Source organism: Cinclus cinclus, chromosome 5 (assembly GCF_963662255.1).
Source record: "Cinclus cinclus chromosome 5, bCinCin1.1, whole genome shotgun sequence".
In the NCBI taxonomy this organism is placed as follows: domain Eukaryota; kingdom Metazoa; phylum Chordata; class Aves; order Passeriformes; family Cinclidae; genus Cinclus; species Cinclus cinclus.
In genome coordinates, this window is record NC_085050.1 from 32,530,796 (window position 1) to 32,550,060 (window position 19,265).

The 19,265-nt window shown below is 37.9% G+C and overlaps 1 protein-coding gene across 1 annotated transcript in view; it reads right to left on the reverse strand.

Moving 5' to 3' along the window:
* Positions 1–19,265, reverse strand: part of WWC2 (WW and C2 domain containing 2) — a 91,851-nt gene that overhangs the window by 34,450 nt on the left and 38,136 nt on the right. The window contains exons 3-8 of the mRNA XM_062493593.1: positions 11,084–11,287; positions 10,017–10,093; positions 5,340–5,419; positions 2,616–2,745; positions 1,784–1,930; positions 704–777 (exon numbers count right to left, since the gene is read on the reverse strand). Of these exons, the coding sequence (XP_062349577.1) occupies positions 704–777; positions 1,784–1,930; positions 2,616–2,745; positions 5,340–5,419; positions 10,017–10,093; positions 11,084–11,287 (712 nt within the window). The remainder of the gene's footprint in view (positions 1–703; positions 778–1,783; positions 1,931–2,615; positions 2,746–5,339; positions 5,420–10,016; positions 10,094–11,083; positions 11,288–19,265) is intronic.

Consider the following 19,265-nt stretch of genomic DNA (forward strand, 5'->3'; position numbering starts at 1 on the left):
GGCACCACTTTCATGGGTAAGCACCACAGAACTTTATTTGAAAGGCATTCCACGTTCATCAGTGGAGCAGGTCCTGACTTCTTTTCTCTCACATTAAACTAATGAAAAAAAAAATAAAAAGCCAACCCATAGTGGTAACAAGTTTTTAAATTATCTAAAGTCCCAAGGGAAAAAAAGAAATAATTAAGCCTACTAAATCTGCACTGGAAGTCTGAAGCAACCCTAAAACTGACAAGCCTTCAGTGGTATAGTAAAGTGAAATTACGATCCCAAAGAAGGATATAATAGACATAAATAACCTGGCGACTTCTTTCCTCAGAAAGCCAGCTCGCTGTATTCCCTTAATCCTGGAACTGCCAGTAATTTGTCAGCGTTTTAATTTTGTTTCCCAACACATCCAAGCTCAGCACTAAGGAACAGCCGCGGCGTTCCCGAGCGCTGCAGCCCCGGAAGGGCGCGCGGCGGTGCCGCCCGCTGGATGTCGCTGCGAGCCCGGCCTTGGAGCTGCAGGCACCGGGAACTTCCCGGGCACCGGCAGCTTCCCCACCCCGGGGGCACCGGGAACTTCCCCACCCCGGGGGCACCGGGAACTTCCCCACCCCGGGGGCACCGGGAACTTCCCCACCCCGGGGGCACCGGGAACTTCCCCACCCCGGGGGCACCGGGAACTTCCCGGGCCCCGCGCTCCCACCGACCCCCTTACCTTCGTTTGGCCTCTTCATACTGCAGACTGAGTCTGACCTTCTCTGCTAAATTTGATCTACTTCTTGCTCCAATCTGTTGAGGGGGAAAAAAAACAAACAACGAAACAAAATGTAGTCCCATTATTGTGCAAATATTTTAAACGAGCCAACAAAATCTAGGCAGAGGCTACAAAAATTACAACTTAAAGAAAAATAAAACTACCACCCTGCCCTTGCAGCCAGACCCACAGTTGCTGTTAAATCCTAGTCAAGATCTCATCTACTCAGCTGAACGTAACAGTGCTGTTTTCTTCTGAGACACACTTTTAGCTACTGTACTACCAAATGCTGATATTCTATCACAGTAAAGCCAGAGCATTTTCAAGGATCTCTTGCAGCAACTATGCCAAAAATTCTGATCTCCCACTATGAATTCTGTTGAACGCAGAATTTAGAACTGTGTCAGTGCATTTCAAAGTCAGACTTTAATAAATTTGTTACAAAACACAGACAAGCTCTTTGCCTGGCAAACCTTTTGCACTCTCTCTCTTACAAACTTAGCTTGCAAAACTTCAAAGAAGGTATCAAAATTAAACAGCCTTCTGTGTATGTAAAATATAACATCAGTGAAACAAGGTTTTACTAAATCACTGAACAAGTAGTTCCATGAACAGTTTTTCAGCTGTGTGAAATGACACTGTGAATTTAAATTCTGAGACCTCTTTTCCTGAAAATAAAAAAAGTCATCTTCATATTTAATTAGGTCTGTAAGGTGAAACATATACTATATACAGATTTTTAAAAATACTATCCACTTATCCTCACCTTCACTATACTGGAACCATTTCACTAAATAAGATTGTCATAAATGCTATCGTGCAAATGTATAAAGTTCATCTCAATCTTGATTTAAAATTCAAGGCAAAAAACCAGAAAAGTAATTCTAGTGTGAGTGATTCTAAGTAATTCTGTGAAACAAGTATACATATATATATATATATACACCATCTGCAACAGTGATCTGCCATTTGATTCCAATTCCACTAACAGTAGCATTCTTCTTCAATTTCTCTTTACATTGGACAAAATGGAAAGCTCACCTCACCAGAAATGTCAGTCTGAGACCCTGTATCCAGAGTTTGTCTAGGAAAACACAGCTGGGAGTTTACAGAACTGGAACTCAAGTCTGGTTCACATGTTTCAGTGGTTTGGTCAACACTGAATTTATCCCTCAGCTTTGCAAGACTCTGTCCAGGAATTAGAGAAGGAAGAGGCATTAAAGTTCCTTTGTACTTTACCATGTTTACACCAGTTTATCTCCAAAAGATATTTACATAAAAGACTCCACGATAACAATTCTGGGTTTATTTCATATTAAGCAACCCATCCTTTTAATTAAGTGGTAGGTAACACTAAGGGTGACCAATGCCTGTGAAAATGTAAAAGCTCCTCATTTGGGTTTGTCTCTGGTTGGGGACTTTGTTTGTTTTTTAATTTGTCAACCAATTATTAATTTTGCTGAAAAAAAAACCAACAAAAGAGAAATCTGATTTAAGAAATGGAAACAGGATTAGGGTTAGAAATAGAAATTTAGATTAGAAAAATTTCCATTCATTTGCAAAATGGTCAGGCATCTCAGAATATATCAATTTTGTCCACTTAATATTCTAAATTGTGCTTTAGTGGTAACATAGGAATTGTACCTTACATTCCAGTTCCAAAAAAATCTGTATTCTCTGCCACAGAGCAGCTTTTTGAATTAGGAATGTCACAGCCTTCAGTTTCTGCCTCCGAAAATTAATTTTAATGCTAGTTTGGCTCAAAGAGTTTTGAGAATCCCTTAAAAATATAAAGTGTGAAGTATTTATCGTCAGGGAAGTGAGTCATGTTAAAACAAATCCATGCAAAACTTCCATTAACCAATCAAAATACCTTCATTAAGTCCTGTTTTTCTCTCTCGCCTGAACTGATCGCCTTTCTGATGGACTTCAGTTCCTTCAGGATGGCTTTGGCCTCACACAGCTCATACCCACTCTGACCTCCAGACATTTTTTGGTCAATTCTGTTGAAAGAGAGAATATTAATAGCAGATAGAGAAAATCATACTTATATCTCTGCTGTTCTACTACTTCAGGCAGAAGCAGAGTTAGAGAACAGAAAGGAAGAAGGCGAGATACTGTTTTTTTTGCAATAGACACAGAAAGGAAAAATGATGTTGAAATCTCTGTTCAAATACAACTTAATCCTTGGCAAAAATGTCAAGGAGCAGAGTTATTGTTGACAATACTGTCAAAATTCCCATTCCCACCACAACTCTCTGCAGCATAAAGCAGCTTTTGGGTACACCTTTCATACTAATAACTATTTGTGGTCCTTACAGAAGCAGAATTTATTTTAAGTAGTATCCTTCCACTGAAACCCACACTGGGACATGGGCAGACAGGCAGGCTTCTTGGTACTAATCAGCCTTTCTGAGCAGAAACATAACCAGAACCATTCTTGTCTCAGTTTCCCTCTAGTTCACCCTAATCCTGGGCATTAACTGTCTGGAACAGCTGTTCTGCTTAGCCTGTCACCAGGCTCTCTTTATTCACAAAATCTCTGGATAATTAATGCCATATGTCATAGATTGGACAATTCATTAAATTCCTGAACTACCAATGATTTTAGAAACTGTAACCTCAAAGCAATAAAACAAGGCTACTCTAAACTTAGAGATAAAAAGATTATTTGTTTTACTGTTTCCGTATTTCCTTCCAGAACTACAGTTTGTAAACACATTTTTCTGGTCTCTAGTTTAACAGAGTATTTCATAGCACCATGGAAATGACTGCAGCTGTGCTTCAAAAATTTAACCAGAGCAACAGCCATCTTGAAGCATCTTCCAGCAACAGCTGGAAGCATCCCCAGCAAGAACATCAACTTGCACAATACACCCGTAACTGTCTTCTATTTTCTTCAAGTTTTGGCCGCAAAACTATCAAACTTCTAAAGCAGTCTGTAAAGCTGTGAGCATGTCTGTTCTCCTTTCTGCACATTCCAGTTTTTGTACAAACTAAACTGCATTTGTGTAAGGAAATTACCTCTGTGGCATGGCAATAATTTCTATTCAAGGACATATTTATTTCAGCTTGAAAGTTCATCAAATTCTTTCATAGGCAGGCACTTACTGTCTGACAGCTCTCAATTTTTGGTAACTTACCAGGTTGCTAAGGTCAAATAGATAGAGGATACGCCAACAATTGGGATCATGAATGAACGGCTGGGTAATACACCACATGCTGTCTAGTAATATGACATGCCACATTCAAATTGCAACTGCTTTATTCTGTATATAATTGAGATAGACAAGAAGGATCTCTGATATATAAGATATTCCATCATCCTGTTTTAAATTAATGGGATTAGTACTGTTTGAAAGTGGCTGACTGAATTTTAAAAACAAATGTCCATTGTATTTCTGTGGAATGCTGTTGACAGTTTCTGAATCATGCTTTGGATTCCTATCAAAACGGCTTGTGAGCAAGCTGCTTTAAAACAATACTTCATTGTTGAATTAATATAATAAAACCAGCATGATTAGCTAACCTTTAATCCTGGGACAGCAGCATGAGTTTTTATTACCTTATGCTTTAGAATCAATATGTCTCCCTTCTTCTAAATTTTTCTACCAATGAGATCTGATTTATGGTTAAATTCAATCAACTATCCTTGCTGGTCTTTATATATTTAAATAAGAGACAAATCTTACATTTCTGTTTTAGTCAAAATGAAGGAGAACAGAGACTTAACTGGAATCTTCCTAATGTGCTGAGGATTGCTTCTGCTACTGGAACTAGCGTCCTGAGAGCAAACAGCTCAGCATTTTACTGTGGAAATGCATCCTTAATGTATGAGTACATACCACAATGTAGAAAACAGCTAGCATTAATAAATTTCTCATCACATTAGTCAAGAAAACACACTTGTTAGCAAGGTTTCCTGTGCAGCAAGTTCTTTATGGCGACAGTTCCAGTAATGTTTAATATTTTAGGGCCTAATTTTGTAAGGCAGGAGCAGCAGGGAGTTCTTAGACTGAAAAAAACTCATTCACTAGTAATCTAACTGGTTAAATACCCAGAAAGCTCACCCGGTTGAGTATCAGCCCTTTGGACACCATGCATCCCAGCAACTGGAACAAAGAAAGGCAGGTGTCTAATCCTCAAATTGTGACTAATTTCCAACCCTGCAGAGTTGTGTACCATTCATACCTCCAAGAACAGCACCTTTCTCTTTCTTTTGAGCTCATAGGTAGGGAAGGAGGAACAAAAGACCTAAGTACCTTTTCAAAAATTAAAAAAAAAAATTAAATTGGACATACAAAGCAGCTAATTTTGTTCTTGGGACCCCTGACCACTGCCCTTCTTTCTGCCTCTTGGCAACACAAGCTACCCCATTAAAAAAAAAAATAAGAGGGGAGACAATTTTTTTAAGTTAACACTTGCATAAAAGTGTTGCCATTTCCACAGATTTCCCACTTCCTAACTACAACAGAGTTATTAGATTGTCCTTTTCCTCCACAATAATTCTCTCAGATAAAACAGATTGAATTCCATGCCAAAGAAAAGAAATCAGGTGATTGAATTAAGTCAGTTTCTACTATTTTCATTTACTCACTGTTGCAGTGTTTCAAAGCCCTGCTCCTTGTACAGCAGCTCTTGCTTCATCTGAGAGAGTTCTCTCTTCAGCTTCTTAACCTTGTGTGTTAAATCAAAGCAAGAGTTAGAAAATTCCTCTTATTAAACGATGTAACACATGGCTTTGAACAATTAAAGTATGCACTACATCAGATGAGAGAAAAAGAGTAAATTGCTCTACTGACACACATAAAAAAAAAAAAGATCTTATCTTGTCCTGATGTCTATGGGCAACATGCTTTAGTAATAAAGGGGCACAAGCAGATTAAATCACATTCCTTATTTGTATTGATACCACACTGTGTTATTAAACCTGTGAGAACTTTAACAAGTAATTTACTTCTCACTTGTTAAGCATGCATTCCAACTGTCCTACAGGGACATGGCTGTTTACTTTTAGTTTTATTATATTTTCACTTTTTAATTCCTGGAAGCTGTTCAGTCATTTGCACTGTAAAAGACAAAATGGACTCTTTTTTTTTTCCCCAGGAACCATCCATTTTTATAAAGCTTTACAGACACTGGATCCCTAAATATATAATTCACCCTCATTTAATCCAAAGATAACAATCACTAAAGACATGTGAATCACAAATATCTATGTCCATTTAATAAAAATGTCTTTGGAAAAAATATTCCCTACTCTCCCTAAATTTGCATGGTCAATTGCTTCTTAATATTGCTATTTGAGATGTCAGCAGGTACAAAATGCACTACAATGTACACTACAAAATATTTATGAATCAAGATTAAATTTAAAAATCTCCCATTTAATGATTAATTATTTCCCAAATGCATGAAACAAAGTTTTACAAACCACCTAAAAATGAAAGTACTGAAATACAAATTGATCAGAGACAAATGCCTTCTTGAAGTGTGGAGTCCAAGATTTAGGTATTTATACCCCTGCAGCTGGCCCGTTTGCACTCTATGTACTAGCCAGATATTGTTAAGCTTTCTAATTTTCCAATCATTAAGGTGAAAAAAGGAAAAGCTAAAAGTCCACTGCTGTCACCTACCTCTAAAATTCTCGCTTGTTTTTATAAGCTTCTCAGATATTCAAACTCTTGAAAAATTTATTATATTAATATCAAGAACTTAAACCACTTTAACTGAAATTAATTTCAAAATATGTCTCCAAGATATTTTGCATCCAAATCCCTTTAGACTTCCTACTTGCTGATATTCTTCAAATAAAAATAATTTAAAGAATAAAAACAAAGAAGTATGATTCCCAGCATGTCAGGTAACTAAAAGCACTCAGCATCAGCAGCTGCTGCAGCTCTCCAAGAGACTTAAAATGCTTTGCATTTCTAAAATAACTAGTGATTTATACAGTCTTTGTAGGGGGTTGTGAATGATACTTAGAGATTTCAGCTTGCAGTTTCTGGCTAATACATTTTCTGTGACAGAAATAAAATGCTTTTAATCTCCATTTTCTTCAAAGCAATATCTGTTCTCTGGATGAGGGGTTATGTTCAGGCTTTTGGAAACTATCATACTATCATCACTAGTTGCTTTACTTGACAGAAAACTGTTTTTTATTTTGACCATACTGAATAGTTAGCATGACAAATACACAATTTCTCTAAGCATATATTCAGTGCTCCTCAGCTATTTTCTCCTTGACTAGTATGAAAACTCCAAGAATAATTTCTCAAGTGTTCTGATCAAGGTTAAGGAAAATGAACAGATATCACCTCTGTGTTCCAGCTGAAGTGATGTGTAAAATATGAAACAAGTCTGAATTTTTCTGAAAAATACAGAATGGCTAAACCTTTCCCTTTCAAAATCAGAAACATGTATTTATATTAATAGCAGAAGCCACACTTGATTTCAACTTAGACGATTGGATCTCTCAGAAACTCTTACATTTTTCCTCAAGATCATCTTCTGAGAGTTGTTTGCTGTACTTCATCATCATTTCATTATCAAGAAATGTGAGTTGGGTGCATTATCCAAGAAGGATGTGACCTACATCGTAATATAGGCTCTGTTTACTGCATCATCCCTGCATTAAACTATTCTTAGGCTCCTTGTCTTCTCCTTCAAAACTTTCATATAATTCCTGCTTTCTCACAACTCTTCACTTGTTCTAACATTCACCCTTTTCCTTACTGCTCCTGCACATCATCTGCAGTCACCTGACAGAACTCTGTTTCCTACTTCTAACCACATCTTCAAGCAGACTCCTGTGCTAACCCCTTTCTATTCCCAGCACTTGAATCCTAGTGGAACAACAGGGCCACCCTCCCCAGCCCCTCCACCCCTTGTTATTATATAAAGGTGCATTTCCTACCCACTTGCTACATGTGCATAAAACTTTCTGTGATCACATATGCTTTGTGCTGTTTGAATTATCTTGCTGACTGCTAATTAAGACTCCAAGTGGCCCCACTCAAAGTCTACTGCAGGATGTGATCCCTCAGTTTTAGTGTGGTGAGAAAAATATTTATTTTCCTTCTTTTTTCATTTAACAGGTATCTGATTTCTGTCATATTTTCTCCATGACCTACTGCACAACAGACAGTTCATGTGTCCAGAAGGCTCCACATACATGTATTACACACAGCTAACAAGGAAAAGGCCAAAGGCCAGTTCAGAACTTCCTTCAGTGCTGTTTCCCCCCTCCATCCACTGTTACCCTGATACCAGTAAGCCTCAGATACTGTGAGACAGAGAAACAGGTTTAGTGCAACTGGTCTAACAAAGTGCAAAATCTAAGTAGCTGGCTGGCAGCTTACTAATGACTTTGTTTCTCATTAAGTCCATGCATGCATATACTGCAAAATGCCCAAAGGTGGCATATTAGCAAGCATCTTCAAACATTCAGATAAGGGCAAACTGTGGTAACAGCCATACCTCTCTTGCTATCTTCCATGACAACCACTTTTCAGCCCTAGCATCACAGGGTTCCACTTTTTCTTATCTCAATTTTCGTATCCAGTGGCTTTGGATGACCACACACTTTATGCTGATACAGATACTCTTGGACTGCACCCTTCTAAACTCTGAAGACAAGATTCAGGTCACCTATTTTAGGCACATACGCAGGACTTTACAATGCCAATAAATCAGATGTTGGGAACCAGCAGGATATTAGGCTCCTTGACTCCAAGAAACAAGGAAGAGAGGAAAGCACCTCCAAAAGGTGAATTACTGTGATAAACATATCTGAATCTCACCTTAGTGAGCAATTTGTAGATCTGCAGTCCATGGTAATTGGAAAAAGTGAGCACAGGGCCTTGCATGAATTTTCCCCTCTTGACAAGTAGATGACTATATTTAAATTTCATCATGTGTTTTATTCTTCAACAGCACTGTCAAGTGTCCTAAATATACTGGTGATTGCCTTGCCAAAGGAAACATCTGTTACTGCTCCACTTATTTTAGAAGGTAGCTATTGCTTTGTTTCTTCTTTCTTGCTCCTGATAGGGTCCTTACTGCCTTTGATTCCCCCTACTAAACTTACAGAATTTTTCTTTCCACCTCCAGCATTTGAATAAGTTCCCTCACTAATCACCATCCCTTTGGCTTAATGGATAAGGGACTACAAATTGAGATTGGTAAGGATGAACAGGAGCACAAATAGTCAGGAGGGCAACATCCAGACACAAATTTTAGAGTGCATTCCATCCCTGATTTATACTGGGTTTTGAAAGTTTAATGAGCTGTTCCACAGTTCCTTTCAGACATAAATTGTTTAGATTCCTAATCACAACTCTTACTCCGTGTGAAGGAGGATGTTTCTCTCTGAGACTTCTAAGAATGCTGCTCTGTGCACAAACCAGGAGAGGGCAATGGAAGAGCTGAGTAAATGCTGTCTCTTGTGCTGCTTCTGCTCTCTTGGAGTCTGTATTCCAGCCCGCATGGAAGAACTGTGCTGTGAGGTGCTGTCTTTTTAACCTGCAGGCTTTGATGTAATTTTTCTCATTACTAACTACAGGAAGTGTAGTGTTTATGTATCCATAAAGCATTATATGCCACAGCTGAAATGAAATCCCTACAGATATTTTAAATGTCTTTCATACCATTTCTTCCTTATTCAAGATAAATTCATTAGGGACTAACCTGTGAATGAAAGTTATTTATATGGAGTTTATTACTGACCATACTGAACACAGCTACAAATCATGGATTTGTGTTCATTAGCAATTTCAAAATCCAAACACAAGCTTTCATCCTTGATCTGAACTGTTCCATTTTGGCATAACAGAGGGGTTTTGCACCATTATTGGAAAATATTTTTCAAACCAACAGAAACTTCTGAGACAGTTCAAGCAGCTAATGATGCATTTCTCACGGAACAAAGGTTGTGTAAAAGCACACATCTAGCTGCAGATCACCTTAGCCTACTACTCTTCTCTTTTTACTCTTCATTTAGAAAACAAAGGCATACAACTGAAAATATTTATCATATTTATTTAAACCTACATCTAATTAGAATATCTGTCAAAGTTTCCCAAAATGGTGTTATCTGAAAGCACCAGAGACAGCTTTAAAAATTAATTTCAAACCTCTGAATAGTATCTAATGAGAATATTAGGAGGTTTCAGTGCCAGGGTACAAGATACATCTGCTAGTTAGAGCTATGTTTATTCTATAATCATAAACTTGGTAGACAGAATCCAAATGAACACGAGTTAACGACTCTCACCCTTAATCTTGTAGTGGAGATTTCAGCCTTCAGAATGTCAGGGTCATACTTTGTGCTTGATGAAGAGCCTGAAAACACTTTTTAAAAAAAAGATAAAAAGACAAATATTTAAGTACTTTAAAATCACTGATTAGTACCTTCCTTGATGAATCCACATTGATCAAAACCCTAGAATGTGCTCAAAAACATATAATATTTTTAAACGTAACCTTTTACAGTGTAGTCATCATTGCAGAATGGCAATAATTACTGAATAATCAAAATTTTCCTTTTCCCCTTTCCTCCCTACCACTATATAGTATGTCTCCTCATTTACTTATCCCAGGATCCTTAAGTAGAACCTCATTCTCCCTGATTTCTATTCCTTTCTCTCTGTTCCTATTCTTCTAGCTGAGCCATCTTGTAAACACTTTCTTCCTGAAAGTTGTAATTTCTAAGGAGATCTCAGGAAAGCATGATTTATTCAGAAGTCTCAGAGATGTGGCAGTCAGTTCTTCCATAGATGTACATGCTCTTTTCATACACTATCTACTTCTAAGAGAGGTGTTTGGCCATTAACAGGCCTCTGGCAGTGCTTTTCCAGATGCTGATGCCCTGCCCAGGACAACAACCTGTATCTCTACTCCACCCCTGGTCACAGCACACAGGCTACAAAATTACTGTCTGCTCTTCCCATAAATAAGCAACATATTCCCCTTTTGGTCTATTGCAGACACCTGTCAACACTAAAGGGTCATTTCAGCAGGCAGCCAGGAAGGGAAGAGATCCTATTCACCTTGAATGGAGATTTGGCATAATTTTGTCTCAACAAATTTCATGACAAAATAGATTTCGGAGCAACTGCTCTAAATCATGGCTAAAAGGAGTTCAGTTTTATCAGAGAGAAGAGGATTCTCTCCAGCAGAATATCTTTATCTTAAATAAATAAATAATATAGGGATGTTAACTCTAAAAAGCCAGAGTACAAGGTGTTCCTAGCAAACCTTGAAAATCTTTCCTATAGAGAAACAGGATCCCCTGCAAGGCAGAGATCAAAGAAGTTACATTGTATTCTCTACTGTACTTACAGCTTGTACGAGAGCTTGATTTTTCTTTGTAGGCACCATTCAACCGTACATACTCATCCAGTGCAAGTGCTAGTCTCTGTTCTTTCACCTGGTACAGTTCCTTCTGGGTACTGAGAGCATCCTGGGCTATTGTAAGATAATCTTTTAACATTCTCTCTTGTTCTTGCCGCCATTGTTTCCTGGGATCCTCTATTTGTGTTGTTTCTTTATAGGAGAAAAAGAAATTATTTAAAGAGACCTCTGCTGAAATCCATTGACAACTAAAATTGCTTCTTTGCCTGCAATTCACGGTTAGAGTTGTCTAAACCATAGATTGCTTTTGGTTACTAAGCAGATGCTTCACTTCCTCTGCCCCCACAATGTGTGTAAGAATCAGAATTCAAGAGATCAGTTGCAAAATTAGAAATTAGAGAAAAATAGGCAAATACTTATGCAGATCATTCCGATGTTGTCAACCTTGAATTAGCAACATCCTAAAACTCGAAAACAACAAAGTATTTGGAAATAATAGGATCAACAAAGTCTTTTAATGGCATCTTAAAACATTCATTTCTGAACAAAAACTAAAAGCAATCTTAGCTATTACATTTTTTTCAACTCCCTTCCTCCCCAATTGATTATTTTTTACAGCCATATGTTATTCATGTTTGTAGTGGTTATCACTCTCCTTTCACTCTATAAAAACAATTTTATCTTTCCCCCTGTAACTGAACTAATAGATCATTAACTCTCCAGCTCACCTCCCCTAACTCTATCCCTATGCCTGCTAGACCTCTGAGCCAACACACAACTGTCTTTTATGGCCAACAGACAGAGAGGGCTGCCCTCAGAGGGCACTTCCATCTGTTGAAGACAGGTGTCCAGGATATGTGGGACCAAACTGCTTTTCTGAGGTATCTCCTTCTTTTCACCACTACTCAGGTAATAAAAGTGAGTAGGCTGGAACAGGCCTCTAATTTACAAAGGGCTTCAGGTAACATTTTAAGTCCAGCAGCCACACACAACACAGACTTGTATAGGATACAGAGACAAGAGGATCAGACATAAGCGAGTGGTATATAAGATCAGCCTAACTGAAAATGTTAAGATTTTGTTTCTAATGCAAAGATACAAAGAACCACCATATATGGTTGAATGTTCAAACTTATCAATATTTCCTGACTTAGTTCAGCACTTTTTGACACCGTACAATTAATATTCTTATTTTAAAGCTGTACTAAGTATGAAAATATTCTCATAAGACATAGTTATGAAAGTCTGAAATCTAAATGCAAACGTGCACCACTCTTCCTAAGTTACATACTGTAAATCTGCATAGATCTACAGAGATAAAAAGCAACATTCAGTACCAAAATATTTAAGTGCAAAGTATTCACTTCAGAATTTTTCTGCAAAAGTAGGAGGCACCTTTATTCTCTGGGTTAGATTTCTGCCTGAAATTCAGTCCTCTGAATTGCTTTACTGTGGGAACCAGTGCAGGGGGAAAAGTGGCTGAAGATGTGGAGTGAAAAAAGAACTGCAGCCAAATGAATGTGATTGCTCTAAACTGTAGCTGAAGTGCACTCTTGGGAGAAGGCACTCTTTCAACTCCATGTAAGAAAACAGATTTTGTAACACAAAAGCTGATAAGGACAGGATCTGGTTAATAAGAATTTCTAACAGTTGACTAGCTAACAGTTTTTCAAAAGTATTTTCTCTTGTTAATATCACAATATCTTGTTAATAATCACAATAAGAAAAGACACACAAAGAAAAAGCAGAATCCCATAAAACAAACCCATAGAATCCGAAACTGACAATCTCTATGGAACTACTGATGCATTTAAAAACAATTAAAAACATAAACACCCTCCCTCCACCATTTACAAATGTGACATTTCTACTTGTGAAAGGCATTTCTTGGATGTGCACAGTGAATGCACAGAGAGTATAACCGACATAAACCCAAGTGTGGTGCATAAAAGATTAAAGCAGAAAAGCTTTATACACAGTTGGTTTCCCAATAACCCCAACAGGAACACTCTCTCAAAAAAAACTAACTATAGGTACAGACACACATACACACGTATCTGTGTGTATAGCCACCTGCTCTTTTACACAAAGATATTGGGCACACAAAGAAGCAAATCAATACCTTTTCTCTCCTAAATGGTCAACACGTGTTCCTATCTGTGCCCACTTATTGTTGTTGTGCTTTAACACACTGCACATTCACAGTTATTTACACAAGATAAGAAGTGCTCCTTTCCAGAGTTGTCCTTTTTTGTGAAGCAGGTTGAAGAGCATGAAGCAGAATTCTCATGGGTCAATGATCAAATACGATAAATGCAGTTATGGTGGTTTTTTAGATGAATGTAATGATGCGATTGTGTTTTAAGAGTGCAGCCAGCAGACACCAAATAATCTTACAAGATTGGAAGGTCTCATCTTCGAGCATGTTGTAGGTAATTGCTTTGTAGGTTTTAAGTGAGGATTGCTCAACATGCAGCCCAAAGACCAAACGTAGCCTGCAGAGTTCTAAAACGTGGCCTACAGATGCCCTGTCCTTGTGACTGCAAGAGAAGGACAAAGCTGATCAACAGCAGATTATTTTGTATTGCTGACAAATACTATCAAACATTTCCTTTTTGTCTCTCCAAGCTGCAAGTACAAAACAATACCATGATTATATGAGCTAGAATCTTTTATACTGATAGTCATAAATGAGTTAAAGGTGACCCTGCATTTAAAAAGACTGCACGCTAGCTTCAGCACACCAGTGTTTGGATATTTGCATGTGTAGGTACATTGGCTGGTCAAATTACTCTCAGTCAATTCTAACTGCACGTATTTATTCTGGAACAAATGCTCAGTTATGAAAATTCATCACCATGGAAAAAGCAAAGCAGTATGGACTGACTATCCTAGAATTGTTACTCAACTTTTACCAAACAGAGAAGACTCTGAAGAATTTTACTCTGTACTCTTCTTATATATTATGAATTTAAGAAACCTAAAAAAGCATATCTTGTTGGGCAAGTTGCTCATATATATATGTATGTATGTATACATATTTCTAAAAACATGTGCCTGTAGAGCTGCACCATATGTTTGTTCATCCATACTTTTCAGTTATCTCTATTTTCATCAGTAGGCTTACTCCATAGAGGGAGGAAAAAAAACCCAAAGACAGAACTATGGATATTTCTGGTTCTGTGGCACCACATTTTGAAATGTAGCACTGAAAAGTATGTTCATTTGAGCACATATACTTTTCAAGAGCTGATAATTTTTTTTAAAGCAGCGTTCTTTCAAAAACAAATATTTATACTTCTCAGAGTAAAGCCTCAGGAAAGATAAAGATTTTTTCCCTTGAACAAGAATGTTTCAAGGACCTGCTGTTAAGGTCAAACTTGTACACACAAGAATATTATTGGGATAGTTACATGCAAGTAATTGAGGAAAAAGTTTCCTGAACATTTGAAAATGAGTTGTGAAGCCTTTCATGCTTAAACCAGAGTGAGATTTAAACCACAAAGAACATCCAAACTTTTTCCTTCCCTTATTATTCAACAGCAAATGTAAAAAGTAGGGAGATCTCATTTCTTTTTTGAGGCAGATGTTCCCACTGGTGACTGCAACAGGATGCCTTATAACCCTGTTTGCAGCAGATAGGAATAATGCAGCAGATTGCCAGCTAGCCAGATGGGGAGATGTTATTTCTGCTCCTCAGGTGAGGAGTAAGCAGTGGTAATGAACACTAGACAGAGCTGTAGAGGTGGATCTGTTCTAAAAAATGCAAACTGGAGACTTCAATCATCAACAGTGGAAAATGAACAAACCATCTCGTCTTGTCAGGGCCGTGCCAACATTTTCTGCATAAACTTAGGTATGAACTAAAGGAATCTACTTCAAATGGATCTTTAAACTAGGAGCTGTACATCAGGCTCTATGAAGACCATAACTTCAATTTTTTAAAATTGTGTATATCAACTTCCTCTGTCCAATCACAATGCAAAAATAATGACCCATAGTAACAGAATTAAGAGGGTGGCAGTGTGGCTAATACTCAGCTTACTTATTCCTAATTTGACTTGGATTTAGAATCATGTGAGCAAAGATTCTTGCAAAGAAAAATTACTCAATTCTATTAAGATAGCTTCATTTAGAGCCAATTAATTAAACTTGAAACAAATTACTGCAAGTGCATAGTTAATAAATTTATTAATAAACCCCAGTAAACAAGCAGTTTATTTCCTCCTGTTTTTAAAGATCTGAGTGACTATCCAAACTGGGGGGAAATTCTGTGGTCTCACTCAACGGAACCACACAAATGGCAGAATGGCATGTTCCACCCAAGGACATTCCTGTCACTGAAATGATCACAGTCCTGTAACACAGAAGAGGAAGCTGTGCTGGCTTTAATCACACTGCTATTCATGAAATGCACTATTCCTGGCTCATTGCCAGCCAAGTTTGATGCACTTAAACTCAGCAAAAAGGAAAAAAAAAGTCAGGACTGACTTTATGCCTTGGAAGTTTTGTTTGTTCTTCTGGCAAGAACATGCTTCAAGGGCAGCAATGTTATGCATGTCTTTGTAATGATACATAGGATATATACTGTAAATGGGATACAGGTGATAGGCATGACAATTTTTTTAAAATTAGGGATTTTCACATATTACATTCCTGTTTGCTATCAAGAAGTTCTGCCAAATTTTTACAGTCTACTTAAACAGAAGGAAACTATTACTTTATCAGCAGTAGATCTCATTTCCCTAAAGTACATGGAATTACAATTCCACTAGAAAATCCCACTGGGAAGGGAATGGCTCCCTGACATCCCACTGCTAGACATAACAGAAGTGGACGTTTTACTACAGGATTAACAATATGTGGAAGCAATATTTTTCCAGTATCTCCCCTTGCCAAACAAAGTAATAGCATCGACTGGCTCTAGAACAACCCACATGTAAATTGTGTTCAGTCAGAGACAGTTGCATCTCAGAGAACAAATACTCTCAAGAGGTCCCGTGAGAAAAACAAGTCAGATATGCTAGATTGCTGCTTGAGGAGGACACATACACACCAAGAGGACACAAAATCATGACGTACTTTTCATTCTGAAGAGATAACTCTTCATCTGTTTATATATATATATATATATATATATAATTTCAATTTATAACTGTTGCAGAATCACCATCTCAGAAGAGAGGCTATGCCAAGGGAAACTAGCTGACCTGGCAAGAAATGAGGACCAGAGACCTAAGATCTGTAGGAAAGAGAATAGGGAAGAGTTGTATGCCACAGCTGGAGCTGTTAATAGCTCTCTGTTTTGTCAGTGATGGTTTCTACCATACTACCTCATACCCACAGTCACCACCATTAGACATTCACATGTTCTCTTTACAGTTTGGTACTTAATCCAGCACAGTCTACCTGATGATGTTCTAAGCCCATCCAAACACTACCTGTCTCCAGAAGATGACATGAAGGCAGACACATCATGTTCTAGCAGGTTAGGTGAGTTGTGACGTTATCAAAGGTCCAATGAGCCAGTACAAAGTATGAACAAACTAGCTGGCAAAAGATCTTTTTTCTGGCAACAGTAAGCCTACTTACAGATCTAACAATCCATTGCATTCTTTAATATAGATCGACTCATCAATACTGTGTACCTTCTCCCTTATATAGTAACTTACAGGAGTATTCCCAAACCTGGAAACCTGGACTACCAGACAGGAGGCAACAAAACTGCAGTGGCTGAGCCCTGAAAAGGGTAGCCATGACTGGTGTGGAACTACTGCTAGGTGTCATGGCTGAGCTTGATACTCTGTGTCAAGGTGGCAATTTCTCTTCCTGAAACAGAAAGTGATGAAAAGATAAGTCCACTACACCTGACATCTCTTGTTATCTCACATAATAATTGCAGGACTACCCCTTGCAGACAAATGAACCCCACCTTCAAGAGAGTTGTGCTGATCTCAAACCCCTAAAGCCAACAGCTGACTACATTCAGGATCCCTCATCACTGGAACTTCTCCTGAATCTAGCTGCTGAAGAAAGTGTGCAAGCTAAACACAGATTGGTTTTTCAACAGTCCTCAATACCTCTGCTTTGGCAGGATTGCATCCTATTCCACGGAGGTGGTTTGAGAAGGAGGAAATACCTTGAAAGCATCTTACTGCATGCTGAGGGCAAGCTCCTGGTTAAGGGCCACAGGCAAACCAAACCAGGGCCAGGCGCAGCAAAGGAGAATCAAGATTTTAATGGTAACTTGCACAAAAATGTCTCAATATGACACAAACAAAACCAAGAACAAGCCTCTGACATATAATATCAGAAGAGGAAAAATATTGTTGGATACCAGCTACCACAGGATAGTATGAGTTAGCTAAGTGGTGGTTGATGAAAGCAGTTTTATCAGCAACATTACGTAATCACCATGGATATATTTATTCTACAAGTATATCCCACATTACTTGATAAACAAACTGGCTTTCAATCCACCAGTACTTTTGCCTGATATCAAACAAAAACACACTTAGGAAAAGAAAGCGCAAATATTACTTCATTGTACTTCAAAAGGCATAACAAATCTTGCAGGCAACTGAGATTCAAGTCTAAATGTTTAGCAAAGGAGCAAACGCACTAGCACTAGATTCAGGGAGAATAACCAAGTATTACTAGCCTGTCTAAAGGAATGTACTTTATGGTTTACATAGCAAATGCTTTCTGAATTTTCTTTTTCCTTATTCCTTTTTTCCCCCCTGCTTTTTAAAATACTTGCAATTCAAAATCAAACAACAATAAAACCAATTTGTACTCAAAAATTTGTGGTGGAAGGTTTCACAAGTAAATATTGCATCATTTCACGGTGACATTTTTGTTGAATAGGTACATAAAAATAAAGAATTGCATGTTACAGAGACAGCAGTTTCAGTAAGACTATGCAAGCCAAAAAGATGACGTATTAAAAATGATCTAACACATTGCTGAATACTCAAAGAAAATCACATCCTATCACATAATTAAATAGAATATGGGTTTTTAAGAGAGACATGGATAAAAACTAGGTTATTTAGAGTATGTTCAAAACTGACCTCTCTACAGTTTGTTTCCTGCCATCAAACTTTCACACAAAAAGTGCCCCCTCCCTTACAGACACTTTCTTCATTCTTCCATAAAATAATTTTGTGCTTGAATTTGAGCAATGAGAGAAAATGAGATTTTTTTCCAGCTATACTCTCCAAGCATGTGCAGATTTCCAAAAAAGATTAATTCAAAGATTTTTACTATTTGTTTTCTCTGGATACAAGGCAGCATATGCTTATATATTTCAGAGTGAAATGCAGTAGAAACTCTGAGGATTTTGTTCTACATTATAAAGCAACTAGTTAGTGCTCTACTGCTAAGGCTAACAGAACAGACATCAGAAAAAGATACAAGTACGGTCTTTACATGAATGCCAGCAGGTAAAACCATCTTTAATCCAGAGCCTACACTACTTGAGCCCTCCTTCTATAGCCAGCATGCACCAGATTACTCTAATCCCTTCCTACAGCCAGAATGCAGAGAAAATACCTACAAAAAAATTCAAGGTAAGACATATCACACTTGGGTTTCTGCCACGTGCATTTGCTGACAGTAAAGAGTCTTCACAATTGATTGCATGCCACCACTTGCTTAGATAATGGTGGTAGGTCATGGGAACAAACAGGGCACATTTGTGATGATACGCCATTTGACTCCCTCAAGCTATTGGTAATTGCAGACTAGTGGTGGAATTTTCAGATTCTTCCTTTTCTGAAAATCAATCTGGTCTACTTTCACAGATGCAGATGTACTAGACTCCCAGGCTGGAGCAGTCTTTCCACACAAGGCCCTGTATTAGATCAACCAGTTGCACAAGCATGATCTAGCATGAAAGCCTTTAAGATTACAACAAGAAATAGAACTCGTGTAGTTAAAACATGGTGCTGTAAGTGTGAAACAGTGTATGTAAAGAGCTCTAGCCTTTTCACTTTTTTTTTTTAGCATCACTGACTCAATTTTGCTATTCTTTGTGGACAAAACAGTGGTAGAAGGATGTTTCTGGGAAAGACACATTCATGCTTCCAAAAGGGAGAATTAAAACTAAGTAAGGAGGAACTGCAGAAGCAGAGAAGGTAACTGTCCAACTTCATTTTGAAGAAAAGTG